Source organism: Wyeomyia smithii, chromosome 1 (genome assembly GCF_029784165.1).
Source record: "Wyeomyia smithii strain HCP4-BCI-WySm-NY-G18 chromosome 1, ASM2978416v1, whole genome shotgun sequence".
Classification (NCBI taxonomy): Eukaryota; Metazoa; Arthropoda; class Insecta; order Diptera; family Culicidae; genus Wyeomyia; species Wyeomyia smithii.
Genome location: NC_073694.1, coordinates 50546807 through 50564479, shown reverse-complemented (window position 1 = coordinate 50564479; position 17673 = coordinate 50546807). Strand labels below are relative to the sequence as shown.

Here is a 17673-nt window from a genome sequence, read left to right as displayed (position 1 = left end):
AGTAGTAAAACGATGCGCCACCCACTGTCAGTATTTCTCCCTCTCTGCCAGGGTATGGTTAAGCTGCATGATGGTGTGGCGCAGAGTTGCATGTTTCCCGAATGTTCTCGACTGCCAGAAAATGAGAAGGTTTGCAATCAAAAAGGAAAAAAAATGAAAACACCAAGCGTCTAGAACAGTGCGAAATTACCATCTAGGGTTAAAGCGCAATTTTTAGTGGTTCAATAACTTACATGAGATAAAGACAACAATCGAAACTTCACCTTAGATGCGAAGGCTCGACATCATTTGGTAGCGGTTTTTTAGGTTGTTGAGTGTTGCGAATGGTTCCCGATTAGGTCTTTAAATCAATTCTACCGCAAAGGCCGCAGTCGTTGTATCATTTAGTGGAAATTATGCGCCGTCGCCTAACCAGTCTAGGTACAAGCATAAATTGTGCTTGTAGAAAAGCCGGAACCGGGAGGCAAAAGCTTGAATAATGGTTCAAATGCAAGCGATTTATTTTTGCTCTTCATTTCTAGTATCTGTAGAATTATTCGGCGGAGACGCTCAGTACTTTACAAGCTAATCCAAGTCGAATTCTTTTCCAGGGATCAAGTATGCCTGCCGACGAAGGCCTACCGGCGATTTATCGGAATGGACGACTGGTGTCAGAACAACTGCCTGCGTTATCCGCCAAACTGTCCGGAAACGGTTTGTCACTGCCCGTAAGTATCCACTTATTCGACCTAACTTTGAAAAGCGTAACAAAAACTTGCTTTTTCTTTCTTACAGACAAACCTGCGATGCGATTGGTGAATTGGAGGGACGCGATGGAGCCGATGTGTACTGCATGGACGCGTGTCTGACCTACAAGTCCAAGTGTCCAACGAACCGGTGTCATTGTTACTAACCCACGGCGTCTCGGGACATTTGTAGTAGGAAACGAAAATAAATATTATAACAACCCGAGGTGGAAGTGGTAGATAGATAAACGTGAAGCGGACAGGGGGATGGAAGAGGGATAGCAATTTGTTCAACGTGTAACAGAAAAAAATACTTGCCGAAATACGATAAAATAGACCAGTCAGTGATGAGTTCTTTCTTGGAAAGGAAATTTGATTTGGCCACTGCCAGCAACTGTACATTATGACAAGCTGAAGCAGTAGATTTAGGTTTCTTCAGCCGTTTTGTGGAACCTTAATTCTTTTTGTTTACTGTTTGTGCTTTGTAGCCGGTTATTTTCTAGTTTTGCTCAAATAAAGTGTGTACAAATTAGAGTGCTTGTTTCATTTGATTGTAACTGTTCGAAAATCCAGAGGCTGCTGACGAGCTGCACAACTGATTTGTGCCGACATTTAGGCGTTGTCGCTGAATCACTTGCCGGCAAATATAGCAGAGACTGTAATACATTTGGTTATTTAACAAAATCGGTTACCTTACTGATACATGGATAAATTTCCACAATACAAATCATTTTTCTACATTTCATTTTAATTGAATTAGTTTATGAATTTGCTGTAAAGTATTCGTAGCAATTGGAAAAACAATTGGTTATCTCCTTATCTCCTAGTCCTTGAATGTTTTTTTCTTATTCTGGACTGTACCTAGCAAAAAAATTGTTGAAACGAACTTTGTTGTTCGTACGTAAGACCTGTAAAACTAGTCACAGGTCACACGAAAGAGATAAATTAGTTTTTTGGAATTCATAACTTTATATTCATATGTTCTAACCCATTTGTAGCGGGTGATGCTGTATGGTCCCACGAAGCTACGGCAAAACCGTTGATTTTTCATTAGTTTTTGAAGAAGCTCAATTTTTACTGTGTAAATGATGGTACAAAAGGGTAAAATATTGATATACAATAAGGTGGAGCAAGAGCTCGTAGGCGGAAAGATAATGCACTATTTTTTACAGAAAAAAAACAGCGCTTAAGCCCGAAACACTGTTAACTTGATTGACAGGTCCGCGAGCCAGCCGATACGTTATTTTAATTAAACCGCTACGTTATTTTGATTGAAACCGCTTTGCAAAAGCAAGTATCAAGAAAATCAGCAAATCGTTAATTTTTGCCTGAGTGTCCTGCCCTAAAGTGCCTGCCAGAAGGTCTCGAGGTTAGATATTGACTTAACCAGTCAATGGTTGTGAGTTGGAATCCCAGCTCGAGAGAAATTGTAAATGTCAGTAGGGTTGTAGTGCTAGCCTCACAATTGTCTTGTACGTTGACACAGTTGGCTGCGAAGTTTGTATAAAATAAACATTAGGTCAAATTACGAATTGTAAAAAAAAATTAAAAAAAAAGTAAATAAAAAAAACTCTCCCAAAAAAAAAGTAAATAACGTCTCGCTCATCGTTATAAATTCCATTATTTTATTGCTAAAATTTTTTTTTCTGGAAGCGTACAGATTTTTTCGGTTTTTCGATACAGATTCTGTACTGTACAGTTTACAGATGTTTGTGAAAAAGTACGGATAAGTACAGATTTTTGAAAAGGCTAGCAAATATCAGACTGAACTTTGTAACAGGCTCAGTAACGAAACAATGAACGCGCAGTCTAAAAGTTTCATTAACAAGTAGGCTAGTAGTTCAGAATTAGTATTAACCATGATGAGTAGAACATGGTGTAACGGTTTGACCAAAAAGTAGGCGCGAGGTGAGGACGCGTTCTTTCACTTTGGAGGGTTGGAGACGAAGCATCATTATGCAAGAGCAAATAACTTTTTCGTGTTTGTTGATATATCCTTTCTAACCAGGCAAATGAATACCGCAAATTTAGGTGTTTTAAGTTGAAAATTGTTTCTTAAATGAATGAATATTGATAGCGAGGTGCATAGCATTACCATATTTAGAATATTGATGCATCCAAATGATATATTATCAGATGCGAAAATTTTTATGCACTAGTTGTTTATAAACAAATTTACTCTCTGGCAATTTTTTTCCAATATGGCCGATTCTGCTTTTGACATACCGTTACACCATGTCTTTATACATCATGATATTAACATAGTTTTCAATGAACAAACAATGAAAAAACGTCGTTAAAGTTGTTTTTTCACAGGTTCACAAAATAAACAACTATGTTCCAATGGTACAGATTTTTGTCGAAAAAAATACAAATGAACAAGATTTTTGCAACTCCCAACACATAAGAAAATGTGGCAACAACGCACCGGACTCATTTGGGGAATCAAGACTTTTTGCTGGTGCCTTAAAGCAAACTGTTACGGTAGAATTTTTTTTACTGTTATTGTTCTTGTCTAATTAGTTTCAGTTTGAATATATATCAAAAGATTCTGAATAAAAAACAAGGTGAGGTAGACCAAGCAATGTTTCCAGTCAATTTTTGATTTTTAAATAGTTTACATATGACGTCAAGCAACGTTATACCTCCCCTCCCCAATACGTCACAAAACGCCAAGACTTTCTATACCGTGACCTCCATCTTATAGTGCGCTAACTCCAGTTCAAGAAATGCATTTTGTCTTCGACCTTGCGTATTCCTGGATGGAATCTTGCTGTACTAGTACAGTGATTGGAACGCACTTCTGACCCTTCTCTGTGTTGTGAACTAGTACTCGATTCTGGAAATAGTTTTCCAGAATGTTGTACAACGACACCGGTACATGAGTGCTCTTAAGCGCAAGTATTATAGAGTTCCAGCTGACGCTATTGAACGCATTCTTTACGTCAAGGGTGGCGATTGAGCAATAGCGAATGAACCTTCTCTTACGTTGATGTGCTATTTCAACCGTCTTGGTGATAGAAAGAATAGCATCCAGTGTGGATCTGCCCTTCCGGAAACCGAACTGGTTGCATCAGACCGGTTACATCCTCCATGTACTTCACCAATATGTTGATGATAATATACTCGAACACCTTGCCCGCTGTGTCCAGTTAACAGGTAGGCCTTCATGCAGATGGGTCCCTGGCGGTTTCCCAACCTTCCGCAGTAGGCTGTTATCGATTGGATGTTCAGCAGGTTGTTCAACCATTCCTGGTCTGTATCTGAGATACTGGAACGTCGGACGTTAGATTGGGCTGCCGGAGAACAAGGACTTGGCTCGTGACGTGGAAAAGGTCCCTCGATGATATGCTCCAGCACTGCTGGTGATCGCTCTGTAGGCGCCAACACACCTTTGGTCTTGGCCCTTACGATCCTGTAAGCGTTACCCCACGCATTCGCGGGTTTACCAGTAAACCGCCGAATCTCCATTTCACGATAGGTATGGTGGCGTCGCACGTCCGCGACAGTGCGGTAATTCACTGATCAGCGCTCGGACGGAACCAACTGTTCCTCTCTAGCTCTCTTTTTATTGCCTACTCAAATACCTCAGGATCAAAATGCGATGTCTTCCACACGCGGACAATCGGAGCGTTCGCTCTACATGTAGCTTCATAGCAAACCGACTGGTGGTCGCTATTGGTGTAGTCAATGTCTACCCGTCAGTTCGTGATCAGTCCTGGGCTGGAGAACGTCACGTCGATAATTGAATCCGCACCATTTCTCCTGAATGTACTTATGTTTCCATTATTGGCCAGATCTAAATTGAGCTTTGCCAAACCTTCCAACAAGATTTGATTTTTTTTGTCGAGTTTTAATTGAATTTTGGTGGGTTTTCCTTACTATTTAAAACAAATTTGTCGACGTTTCGGTCTACTTATCCTTTGTTTCGACCATCTTCAGACTTATATTTTTTTACAAATACACAAATATAAGTCTGAAGATGGTCGAAATAAAGGACAAGTAGACCGAAACGTCAACAAATTTGTTTTGAATAGTAAGGAAAACCCACCGAAATTCGATTAAAACTCGACAAAATAAGCCACACGGTGATCGTAGCCCGAAAATATAACAAGATTTGACCGCACTGGCTCGTATAGCGACTTCCAATAACGGCGTTAGACTCGTCAGTTCCATGGTTACGAGATTGACCAATTGAACGAACCTTTCGATAAAAAAAACGTGGCAGGGAGTAACCGTTTGATAGAAAATGTTACGCAATTAGGAAGCTCCCCACAGTCTGTCGCTTACAGACTGCACCACCGTAACGCCTGCACAATTGGCTCCTGTCGGGCCCGTTACAGACCCAGGACTTATGCTCTCTTTCAAAGCACCTCAAGAAAAAGTCCCGATGGAGGCGGATTCACTCAGTGGCTACTTACCCCCACACTTCTCCGTGAGGGCTTGTGCAACGTCGTCCCTCTCGGTGATTTCGTCTAGTTTTTTAACGGAGAGAGCCACCCCTGAGGTGAGTGCCTTGACTGGCATCTCTTCCATTAGAACCATCTTGTAGGTAGCTCCTTTGTTCATGGTCTCCTTCCGGAGCTTCCTACCTATCACGGTAACCCAAGGGTTCTCCGTAGCCTCTACTTCAGCTGGTTTTTCGCCGGGCCTTGTTTTGTTTGTTTTATAAGGTGGCGGGGAAATCTGCGAGAAGACACCTGAGAAGAGAACTCAGGGTGTGGGGATGAGACTAGGGGAGAGATGCTGGGGTAGTTACACTTCCCCAAACACCAACTGATCCCTGTCCCGACCCACTAAAACCCCTCCAGTCTCCAGCCCTGGTCTTCCCGGAACGATGGTTACGTATTACGTCGAGGAGTGGCTTTTGTGCGCGGTGCACCCTCTTTACTCTTATAACCTCATAGCTAACTCCCTGGAGACCGGTAGTTAGTTACTACTGGCGTGTTGGTGGTTGACCCGCCACACACGTCACAGCTCCAGGACAATCTGGGAGCCGGCCACACAGGCCGCGCTTCAGGTGTCCGGGTCATCGCATATCATCCGGACTAGATTGTACGGCGTAGTGCCAGGCCCGCTCATAGCCATCATGTCGCTCCTCGCTCTTACGAAACAAGGGCGTACGAAGAAGACTTGCTCAGCAGTCTCCTCCTCCTCCACGCACTCGAGACGAAACACAAGGGGTACCTCGCGTGTCCGAGCCTGTGCAGATATTGCCTGAACAACAATGGCCTGTGTCAGGTGGAATTTCACTTCACCATGCCGCCTCCCGAACCAGCCGGATATCTCCGGTATAAATCGGTACGTCCATCTGCCCTTTGTGGAGTTAGACCATTCCCGCTGCCAGCGGAGCATCGAGAATGACCTTCTGGTACCTCGTATGTCCCTTGTGTCACGTTGGTCGAAACACTCTCTGTCCTCCTTAATGGCGATGCTGATAGGCATCATGCCGGACAAGACAGAGATTGCACCGTATGACACTGTACGATACGCACTCGCAACTCTCAGGCACATGAGCCTGTAGGTACTTTCTAGTTTACCGCGGTAACTGCTAGTGCCTAGCGCTCTGGACCACACTGGCCTACCATACCTAAGTATGGACGAAACCACGCTGGCAAGAAGTCTTCGCTTGCTGCCATAAACCGCTGAGCTTTTGGAAATCATACGAGATAGTGCTGCAATAGCCGATGAGGCCCTCTTACAGATATAGTCGACGTGACTCCCGAACGTGAGCTTATCGTCCACCATAATCTTCAAGAACTTAAAGAATGCTTTGATGTGATGGTGTAGTCTCCGACTCTGACCACCGCCTGCTGCTCCGATTTACGGTTGTCCACAACCGTGACTTCCGTCTTATGATGCGCAAGGACTAGTTTCACAGTGCGTGGCCGTCAACTCGACCTCCTCGATCGCTCGCCGTAAACCGCCAGCTTAACGCGAAGCCGACGATCACAACCCCTACAGGAAAGTTTCAACACTCCGTCATACATGACATTCCACAACAACGGACTCAGGATAGAACCTTGCGGGGATTAGGACGCACTTCTGACCCTCCTTCGTGTTGTGAACAAGCACTCGATTCAGGAAGTAATTTTCCAGAATCTTGTACAGCGACACCGGTACATGGATGCTCCTGAGCGCGAGCGCTATGGAGTCCCAACTGGCACTATTGAACGCATTCTTCACATTTCTTTTGCCGAACTGGTTACTTGCCAGACCGTGTACACGCTCTGTGTACCTCACCAGTCTGTTGAGGATAATCCTCTCAAGCACCTTGCCCGCGGTGTCCAGCGGGCAGATAGGCCTATATGGGTCCTTTGGCGGTTTCCCATCCTTCGGCAATATGACCAGTCTGCCGCTTCCACCTACCCGGAAAAAGACAGTCATCCAGGCACCTCTGCATGACTACCCTAAACAACCCGGGGCCGTTTTTATCGCCAGCCTGATTGCCAGGTTAGGGATACCATCCGGTCCCGGTGCCTTGCTCACCCTTAGGGATTTAGCGATCACGATGAGTTCCTCATTCGTAACCCTTGCCTCCTCCTCAACCTCGACACGGCTCGGGCCCCTTGCAGGTCCAGGATTTATGTCCTCCCTCAAAGTACCGAAAGCAAATGTCCGGTTGCTGTAGTATGCTCAGAGGGTATACAGACCAGCTGACCTTTAATTTGCTTTCTTTCAGGGCCAGGTTAGCGTCCGCTGACGCTAGTCGGAAGCTAGCTACCTGGGTCCCCGCCGGACCTTTGCGGAGGCCGATCGACTCCTTAGCCACCTCCACCCCGCACTTCGCTTTGAGGGCTTGTGCAATGTCGCACCACTCGGTGATTTCGTCCAGGTTTTTAAGCTGGAAAGTCACCTCTGAGGTGAGTGCCCGCACTTGCACCTCCTTCCCTAGCCTACCGTTTTTTAGGTATCCCCCTTGTTCTTGGTGTCCTTCCGGAGCTCAAGTATCATCTCGCCAGTGCGAGATCGACGGATACTCCGCACATCCGCCCCCAGATCCTTGATTTGGGTTTCCCTCCTCATCTTCTTCAAGACTTCTGAGTACTTGGACCCATCCGTCTTGAGTATGAGGGCATCCTCCCTATTACGCGCCTTTTTGAGCTTTTTTGGTCCTCTGGCCGCACCGCCATCTTGGCGCGTCGCCTGTTCGCCGAGAACTCGATTCTGGTGCCGAGTTGTTCAGACAACACCACCACTCTAGGCCGCGTGTCCATGCACCTTTCGACTGCCTTGACTAGTGAGGGACCGTCTACCGAGATGTCTGGTGTGGACACGGACGGATTCGCTGTTTTTCCACCTCCAGGCTATCGCCGGGCCTTGAATCAGATCCGATGGTGTGCCTTCTCGTGGGACTGGCACATGCAACGCTTGCACCGGGGACTGACTCATTCTTTTAGCAATATGCTCCTTGAAGCACACCATTGCAAACGAGAGGGCGTCTGTCTGCACCTCTTTAGATGCTGTCGCACGGTGTGTCCGAAATGCCGGATAATCATACTTTAATGTACCTCGGATTTTCTTTCATCAAAAGGTAGTTTGGGTCCATACCTTTCCAAATCAACCGGTTTTAAAAAAAATCCATCGAGGGAAAATTAAATAAAATTGATTTAAATTTTTTATGGATTTTGGTTTTGAATTATACTAATTTTTTTTTATTCTCGCTTATTTTCCGTCGGTCTAGTTCCGCCCCTGTTGTTGTGCCAATCACCGACGCCCAGGGAGGCGACTCCACATCCAGGAGCCTAACTTACGACCCGTTTATTAACGGACCGGCGCCAACGGCTTTACTTCCTCATGCGATGGAAGGCGTGATCCTAGAGATTTTTCGCCTCAGAAAATCTCCCGGTGCCGGCTAGGATTGAATCTAGACCAGTTGGGTTGGTTGTGAGTGGATCACGCCACCTCACAACCATCGACACCTATGTCGGCGGTGGGATTCGAACCCAGGCGTCGAGCGTGGTTGGCGGAGACGTTACCAACCACACTAGGCCCCCGCTCATACTAGTTTTCAATGTTAAATACATTGATAACGTTCAAAATAAATAACTTCATCACAATCTTAAGCTTAAAATAGCTTTCCTAGCAGATTTTTGGATTACATGTTGAAGAAAAAAAGAGATATCTACACAGATATAAAAAAAAAAACGTTACGAAAAAACCCGAACACATTTATATACTACTAGTTGAACGTTCCCGGCGATGCTCGTGATCAAAAGTTTCAAAATCATTTTGAACGGAAATACCCATATTGAATTGCATTTTGTGATTTGGGGATGTTTTACAGAAGCTGGAAGTCGCCATTTCGGATTTCAAAATGACGTATGGAGTTCGGAAGTTTCGGAAGTATTGAAATGGCTGGCCAAATAACACTTCAGATTATTTTCCTGAAACCAGAAGTCAATATTTTGGATAATGTTATGTGGGGTCATCCCAGTTCCGAATATACCACACTCGGGTGATAACCGGATATTCGTCAATCGTTCACAGTAAAACCTCTTTTTATGTAACTTTTAGAAGAAAGCAACGTTTACGTAACGTTTTAATCCACATAGCTACGTAGAAATTAAAAAAAAATTAAACCAATGAAATGCAGCCTTTCCTCCAGGCAAATGTCCCAAAATCTAGTTTTGGTAAAAGTAAAAAAATATTTCGAATCCCGTAATGTGTAACTATTCACGAAACTACGAAAACATCAGAAATGTAATTTTTTTCTGCTCGGCCCCAGATTACAACATAAATTCTTCTGCATAAAAATATTTGCAGATGTTGAAGAAACAACGAACATTTCATTGAAACAAAAATTTAATTTGGGCTCATGCTCAAAAAGTCAAAAATTTGCATGTATTATATGTATAATATAATAAATTTCAAAAAGAATATTTTAATGTGTTTTTCTGTATGCAGAAAATCATCTTCAAACATACGTAGTTTTTTAAGTAATATCTCAACTTTTAGCTATAAGATACCTATTATTTTTCCTCAAATGTCTTTCCCGAACATTAACAAACATTTCAATGAAGAACAATTACATATCATAGCCTTGAATTTCGATTTAGAGGCAAATTGTGTTCAAATATTCATGATTTTACTTGTTAAACGTAGTGTTGTGAATAATATCTCTGTTTTCAGTAATCAAAAATCTATTATTTTTACTCAAAAGTCTTTCCTGAACATAAACAAACATTTTAATGGAAAAAATCATATATCAAAGCTTTGAATTAAGATTTAGAGCTAATTGAGCCAAGATATTCATGATATTGCATGTTTTACTTAGTTTTGTGAATAATATCTCTATTTTCAGTTATCAGATAACTATTATTTCTTCTCGAATGTCGTTACTGAATATCAACGAACATTTTATTGAAAAAAAACACGTGTCATCGCTTTAAATCAGAATTTTAGAGACAAATGAGCCTAAAAAGTTATGGTTTTGCATTTTTCATGTGGTTTTGTGGAAAATATTTAAATTTCGAATAATCAGATACCTAATATTTTTCCCTCAAATATCTTTTCTAAACACAACGAATATTTTATTATAGTAAAAATCAATCAAGAGCAAATTCAGCATAAAAGTCATGATTTTACATGTTTAACATAGTTTTGTGAATAATATCTCAAGTTTTAGTAATCAGATACCTGTTATTTTTTCTCAAATGTCTTTCTCAAACATCAACGAACATTCTAATGAAAAAAGAATTACATGTCATCGCTTTGAATTATGATTTGGAGACGAATTAAGTATAAAAAGTCATAATTTTGCATGTTTTACGTAGTTTTGTGAATTATATCTCAAGTTTTAGTGATCAGATACTAATTATTTTTCCTCAAATGTCTTTCCTGAACATTAACAAACATTTTAGTGAAAAAAGAATCATATGTTCTCGCTTTGAATTTTGATTTAGAGGCCAATTTAGCACAGAAAGTCAAAATTTTGCATGTTTTACGTAGTTTTGTGAATAATATCTCAAGTTTTAGTGATTAGATACCCATTATTTTTCTCAAATGTCTTTCCTGAACATCAGCGAACATTTTCATGTTGAAAAACCTACATGTCACTGCTTATTATTTTTGGTTTAGAACGATTCAAAATTATGATGATTACTGTACACCTCAGAGACTGAGGGAATAATATCAATAAGACCAAGCGTTACGGAATTCAATTTTTATATAGTAGATTGCAAGTGATTCGGTTAAAAGTAAAAATTTTTCATTAAACAAACGCAGGTAGTTGAAATGGAACTCAATTTTCTACATGTTGATGTTACACGATTTGTATAGATCACCAATCAAGTCGAGAAATTTAGGTTGAAAAAACACTAAAAATTCAAATCATTTTTTTCTAATTTCCCCCGATGGATTTTTTTGAAACCAGCCGATTTTGAAAGGTTAGGACCAAAACTAACTTTTGGTGAAAGAAAATCCGAGGTACATTAAAGTACGATAATCCGGCACTTCGGACGCACCGTGGTCTCCCTCCTCGTCCTGACCTCCTTCTCGATCGCCTCCCCTCGAGCTACGAGTTCCTGTTGCTCTTTTCTGGCCTCGTCACTGGTGTTCCGAAGAAGGAGAAAGCTCTGCTTCAAGTCAGGTGAAGATAAGTGTGCTAGCCCTTCCAGCTGAGGTCATGGCTAGGGAAGACCGCCATAGCACCTTATGAGCAACTACCCAAGCAGCACCTGCAACATATTTTGAAATGATACTAGTCAATATTTGTTGTTTTAAGACTTTATTAACGTTGCAAGAAACTTAGTCGGTTGCTTTAATGAATTTTAAAAGAATTGAGCAACATTGCGTTTTAATGTGTATCCATCTCGTGATTCAACATTAAAAGTTGCTTAGTAGTTTCCTGCAATCTACTTCCAACTGCATATTTCATGACGCTTTTGAATAACGATGTCACATGATATTGCCATGGGCGTAGCCAGAATTTCAAATAGGGGGGGGGGGCAAGCTCTTCAAAATTCTAGAAGTAAAAAAATGGTACACTAAGGTCGCTTTTTACGCGGCTTTTTTTACGTGGATTCCAGAATTTACGCGGTTTTTTTACGCGGATTTCGAAATTTACGCGTTTTTCACGCGAATTCCAGAATTAACGCGGCACGTATCCCCCGCGTAAAAAGCGACTTTAGTGTGTTTTTGAAAATAGAAATAAATACTAGTCTTTAGTGATTGTTACATCAAGGCAACCAGTGAAAAGTTGTCCTTGACATCAGAGTGGAAGATTTGATTATTCTTTGTCCAACCTCGAATATAAATAGATGTTCTTTACTAAAAATTCTTAAGTTCATTTAAACCTTCGGACATATTATTTTAGCGACGAGGATCTCAAGAATCCACGAACATGGCAGAAGATAGAGTTGATCAGCAGCCGCAACTGGGAATTCAAGATATGATTCACAAGATAGCCCAAATTTTACAGTGGATAGCGGTCCAGCAGCAGCAGCGTCAGTATCAAACCCCGGAGCAGATTTTGGAGTCCCTCTCTTCAAACACCACAGAGTTTGTCTTCGACAAGGAAAACGGAGTTACGTTCTTCGAGAATGATGCAGGCCAGCTGAATGATGCGGCGAAGGTACGTTTACTTCTCCGGAAGCTGGACTCCCATTCGCACAGCCGCTATCTCAACTACATCCTGTCAAAGCTTCCCAAGGACGTGAAGATTGAAGACACAGTCAACATTCTCAATAAAATCTTCGGGCATCAAACGTCAAACGTTCCGGAAGCGGTTCATGTGTCATTTCACGTTTGTTGTTGACCATCTGCCGATGAACACTCAGTAAGCAGACTCAACCGCTGTTCAAATATTATTGACCTCAGCCAGGTTTTTACCCGACGTAATGTGCTGAACGAGCATTCAATCGTGCATGTTTCCATGGTAGAGCCAGTGCAGTTTTAACTGCTTTCTCAGCCGCAGGGAAGAAAGAACGGGCTTTAGCTAGCAGGTCTATATAATCCAACTCTTCCAAGTTCTTACAGTCTGCTCTCATACTGCTGCAATATTAATAAAAAACTTCCGCCTCTCAAACAAAATTGTCAACTTCATAAAAAATTACGAAATTTTCGGTTTTGCGCTTGAACTCTTCCAACGACATGCGTATTACGTTAGCGGGATGCATCAAGGATAACGCGTAGACAGGTGCACTATCTTCATTGAACCGTGTTTCCAGTGAGTTTACAAGAAAATCAAGGTAAGGAATTATCACAGCTCGGTTCCAATACTCCAAGCTAGTTGATGCAGGCGGATTTGCTTGGTACTTTTGCCGCTGCAATATCCTTGGTGGATCAACTAAAAAACCTGTGTAGTTCCACGCAACATAGCGCAAGCATTTCAATCAATTCTTTCTGATCTGACTGATACTTTACACAGATGTTTCTATAGGCTAAAGATGTCGTTTTGTGCTATTAGAGTTATTGAAAACAAAATTCTGCACCAATGTCAAAAATTGGGGGGGGGGGGGGGTCAACGGCATAATAAATTTGGATGATTTAGATTTTCTATAATATGCGTGGTCAGATGAATCTTCGCGACACAACGACCAAAGAGCAATGAGAGTAAAGGTAAACCCAAATAAATTTTGGTTCTCCTCTCTTTTCCTCCTATGCTGCAGCGGTAATCGATGCTGATGATGATTTTACATAGCATTGTTAGTTGCATATAGGCTCCACCTCCTGCGCTTTTTCGGTTACATACAAGTTGAATAAAAGTAACGAATGCGAATAAATACAATATGTGAATGCTACATTGGGAGGTGCATTTGCTGCATTGCAACAATGTGTGCTGCTTGGGTATAACGCCCCCGACTGGCATAAGTCAAGAACAACCATCGGATTCTACTCCGGCCGAAACCTACCTGCTTGGTTTTACGGGAGTTTTTTTTTTTTTGACGTAGAATTACGTCTTACGGCAACATATACAGGGGACCAATTTCATTACAGGGATCCAATTTCAAAAACCAAAAACATCGAGAGCGTCACAACAATTGTCCATTTTCAACCGTTTTAAGCTCAGTCAGTTTCCAACCGATTTTCGTCATTTTTGCAGTAATCGATTGGAAAATCAACCAAGCACCCGTCCAAATGCAGAAAGTTGTGAGCTGATTGTTCGAACTATTGTACTATTGAAAATTGTCAAGCCTTGTCGAAACGCAAATGCCGACCTCTGATTGGTCGCACAATGCTTCTTTCCCTAACAAGGTCGACAGAATATACCTAGTTGACTAAGAATGCGCGCTTTGTGTTTTATGTATAATTCATTTCATGATTGTGCCGATACCACACGGACGTTGGTTGCTGGTCGTGAAGAAGAAAGAAAAGCCGGGTTTCAATTTTTGGCTGATCGCGCTGAGCGCGTTGATACTTAAGCACCTGACTATCTGGCGGCTGTTATGGAGTTTTCGGTAGCTGCAGAATTATTGGAAATGGCAGGTACACAGTTGACGATAAAATAATGCGCTTTCACGCTCAAATTTCGCTTATATACCGACAAACTGTGAGCAGCGTAGCCCATCCTCTTTTTTTCGAACGTTGTAGAATGGCATAAATGGAAATAATTTTTCCAGTTATCCCAATCCACAACGTGCAAACAATCTATGTCAGAGCGGATATTGCGCGCTATCTGGACCATGAAGCATTTATGCGATAATTGAATGAAATTTGCAACTGCAGCAACCAGCCTTTCTCAAGGCTACTAAATGTATTTGGAAGAGCATAATGAATGGTTATTACTAAACTGCAACTTTGATTGCAATTTAATGCTGCTGCAATTGCGCAACAGTGTGATGTATATTACGATTCATTGATACTGTGCATCACAAGCGGTATATGCGAAACAAATCCGATTCCAAGAAGAAATGTTCAGCAAGTTCTGCAACACGACACAATACATGTTATTTTGTTGCCTTCATGAGAGTTCTATCGGTCCGCCTCGACAGAATGTCCACAAAAAATCATTTTTGTACACCCGTGCTACGAAACTGAGGAAAAACTATAAAACTGGAAAAAAGGTGGAGCTTATCAAATGATCGCTCTGAGCCAGAATGAATGAGATGTATATTTTTTTCGAACGTTGTAGAAAAAAAAATTTACAAAAATAAATGGTATAACTGGAAATAATTTAGTCACACCTATTTTTTCAGTTATCCCATTCCATTTTTTTAAAGCAAAAATAATATAAGAAACATATACGGAAAAATATATCGTTTCACACCATTAAAATGATTAACCCTAATCGAGTGTATTTCCAAAGCTATTTAAAAAAAATATTGACATGAGACAGGCTGTCGTAATTCTACGTTAACCTTGCGGTCGTTTCTTATAAACAACCTCTTCCACTTTTTTTTTGAGGGGCGAGTTAGTGCGTTTGGTAGTGGATCGTTAGAGATGCTTTTTGTGGTTTTTGCGAGAAGTCGATGAACGTTTTCAAAAGGTTTTATTTCGGAAAACACCAAAACTAAGGATTTCAGAGGAGCTAAAAAATTTGTTAAAACGAAATTTGAGCCAAAACAAGCCGTAAGATTTTTTTTCTTAGTTTTCACTCCAAAGGATGCGCAAAAAAATACAGGGTTTGAGGTGATAAAAAAGTTTGTTATAAAAAAAAACGTGAAAATTTAATTTTTTTATAAAACTCAAATTAGCGCGTCGACTAGAGATTTTCCAATGTTGTCGCCATACCAAAGTTTTTTTTAACACACCATAACCAATAAGTGTTCGGTAGAGCTCCCAGACTAGCTGACAAAACGTTATTCTTGGACATCCTAATGTACGTGCGTCTTGTGAAGCTACAGGATGGTCTCATGCATACAGATATTATCCCCGAAAAACACAATGTTTGTCTGTTCCAAAAGCTGTAAAAAAAAACAAAACTCAATGTATCACACTCAAGTTTTGGATATTTGTACCAAAACGATTTTAGGAAAGTAAAAAAATTTAATTTTACGGATTAGTTCACTTTGATTTTTGAGGTTTTGGCTGCCCTTGGACCACCGTGTACTTGTAGAACCAGTAAAGGGAAAGAGAGCACTTTTTGATATTGGCGATTCTGGAATCTACAGCGATTGACATGAGGTCGAAGGAGCATCCATAGCTGATCGAGAGTTGTCTCTGGTTCGTGATAGTCTTCGCAGCGGCTCGTGGTATGGAATAGAATCGAAACAGTATGAAGTGTTTAGAGCTGAATTGGGTGTGGTCGGAGAGCTCGTAGTTCGAGGAAACAAAATGGTGATTCCGGGGAGTCTACTGAGGAGATTTTTTGAGTAAGCACATGAAGGACACCCAGGAGCGTCAGCGATGAAAAGAAGATTGGGCGGAAGAACCTGGTAGCCAGGAATGGATTGAGAGGGATCGAAACGGGTAACTTCGTGTAAAGGAAGCATCTGAAGCTGGAACCCATGCTAATAATAAAGCTCTACCTATAGAACCGTGGACGAACTCCACAATAGATTTTCCAACCTCTACCGTCTGATGAATATCTGTTTATTCATTTATTTTTCCTAGAACCAATACTCTCAGTAATGCGAAACAATTTCTAAGTCCTGATTTTATGAAACAAGGAAACTGGAATTGAGCGGCAAACCGCTCCCCCTTGAAGAGACTTCAAATCAGTCATGCACTAAAAAGAAATTGGAGGGAGGACTTGGATGAATACTTAATGATGCGTTATGCTACGTCGCACTCGGTGACGGGAAAAACACCAACGGCACTATAGCAGGCAGAACCATACAAACAAAGATCCTTACCTTAAATGACAGGGAAACTGCTCCTCGTAGTGAAGAGTTCTGTGATAGTGACAGTCTTAAGAAGTATTTTTCTGGCGGTCGTGAAAATGGCAAACGTGGAGCTAAAGAGTCTTTTATTGGGAAAGGAGACGGGGTATTGAAGCAAAGACATACGCCTGGTAATAAGTTAACTTCCACATTTTTCCCAACCCAATAACTGTCATCGAGAAGCCAGTACCACGGGTAATAGTATCAAATGAGGAATCTAGTAAGGTTTTTTAGCGAAGCTATGCTCATCTTGAAAAGGGTGTTCCGCCATATGAAACAACTGAATCATCGAGCTCCGATAATAATCATGATTCACAAAGGGTTGCAGAGTCTACAACGTCCTTGGATCTGGTGGCTGAGCCGCAGAGGCCCTAGGGCATATGTAAGTGTTCTGTGTGATTGACGGATTATGTGGTTGAAAGTGATGGATCAGATCTATACGAGGAAGAAAGATGTGGTACCTTATTTGCACGGTACGACACCTGAATACAACACTGTCTAACTGAGCGGTCACTATGTAGAATAAGGAAGAAGAGCGGGACTCCATTTTATATGATTGATATGTTTGCTATAGTTAAGTCATCATTCGCCCAATAGATAGTTTAGTCTTCCGTAAATTATTTCAATGTAGGTACAATATAAACAGCAATGAACACAACACACTTCTTTGAGGAACACGTAGAGTATTCAACCTCAGATCCGACAAGAGGTTTCCAAAATCAAAATCGTTAGTTTTTGTTGTTCAAATAGCTAGTAATCCATTCTAATACTATAGCACCAATTCTTCTTTTCTGCGATACGACTAAAGTTGAGGCCTATCAGGCTCTCCTGAAGTCTAAAAACCTGAAACTAAATATTTTGCTTTGTCTCAATTAATCTTCCATTTGCGTTGGTCAAAGCAACGCTACATCTCAAGTATTTGCCACCTTGGGAATAGGAATTACTGTAAACTCTCTCCAAGATATTATACAAAAAACTCACCTGATAGGAAACCACATTACATTACAAGTTGGTTAGTGCGTTTACTACACAGTTAGTAATTCGGATAGTTTTGTCCAAAATAATCCAAACTTCGACAATGTTTTTTTTTAAATAACTTCTTTCCATAGTCTTTCGTTTGTCATTACTTGCTCTGCCTGCCTATATCCTAGTAAGTAGTTACAGTAGTGTTATTCCTCCTGTGG

At 41.3% G+C, this 17673-nt stretch overlaps 1 protein-coding gene across 6 annotated transcripts in view; it reads left to right on the top strand.

Moving 5' to 3' along the window:
- The window catches only part of LOC129733826 (uncharacterized), a 154881-nt gene extending 153622 nt beyond the window's left edge, over positions 1 to 1259 (top strand). For all 6 annotated transcript variants that reach the window (XM_055695349.1, XM_055695346.1, XM_055695350.1 and 3 more), the window contains 2 exons: positions 591 to 707; positions 775 to 1259. In XM_055695349.1, the coding sequence (XP_055551324.1) occupies positions 591 to 707; positions 775 to 892 (235 nt within the window). In that variant the 3' untranslated portion in view covers positions 893 to 1259. The remainder of the gene's footprint in view (positions 1 to 590; positions 708 to 774) is intronic.
- The last annotated feature ends 16414 nt before the right edge of the window (positions 1260 to 17673 follow it).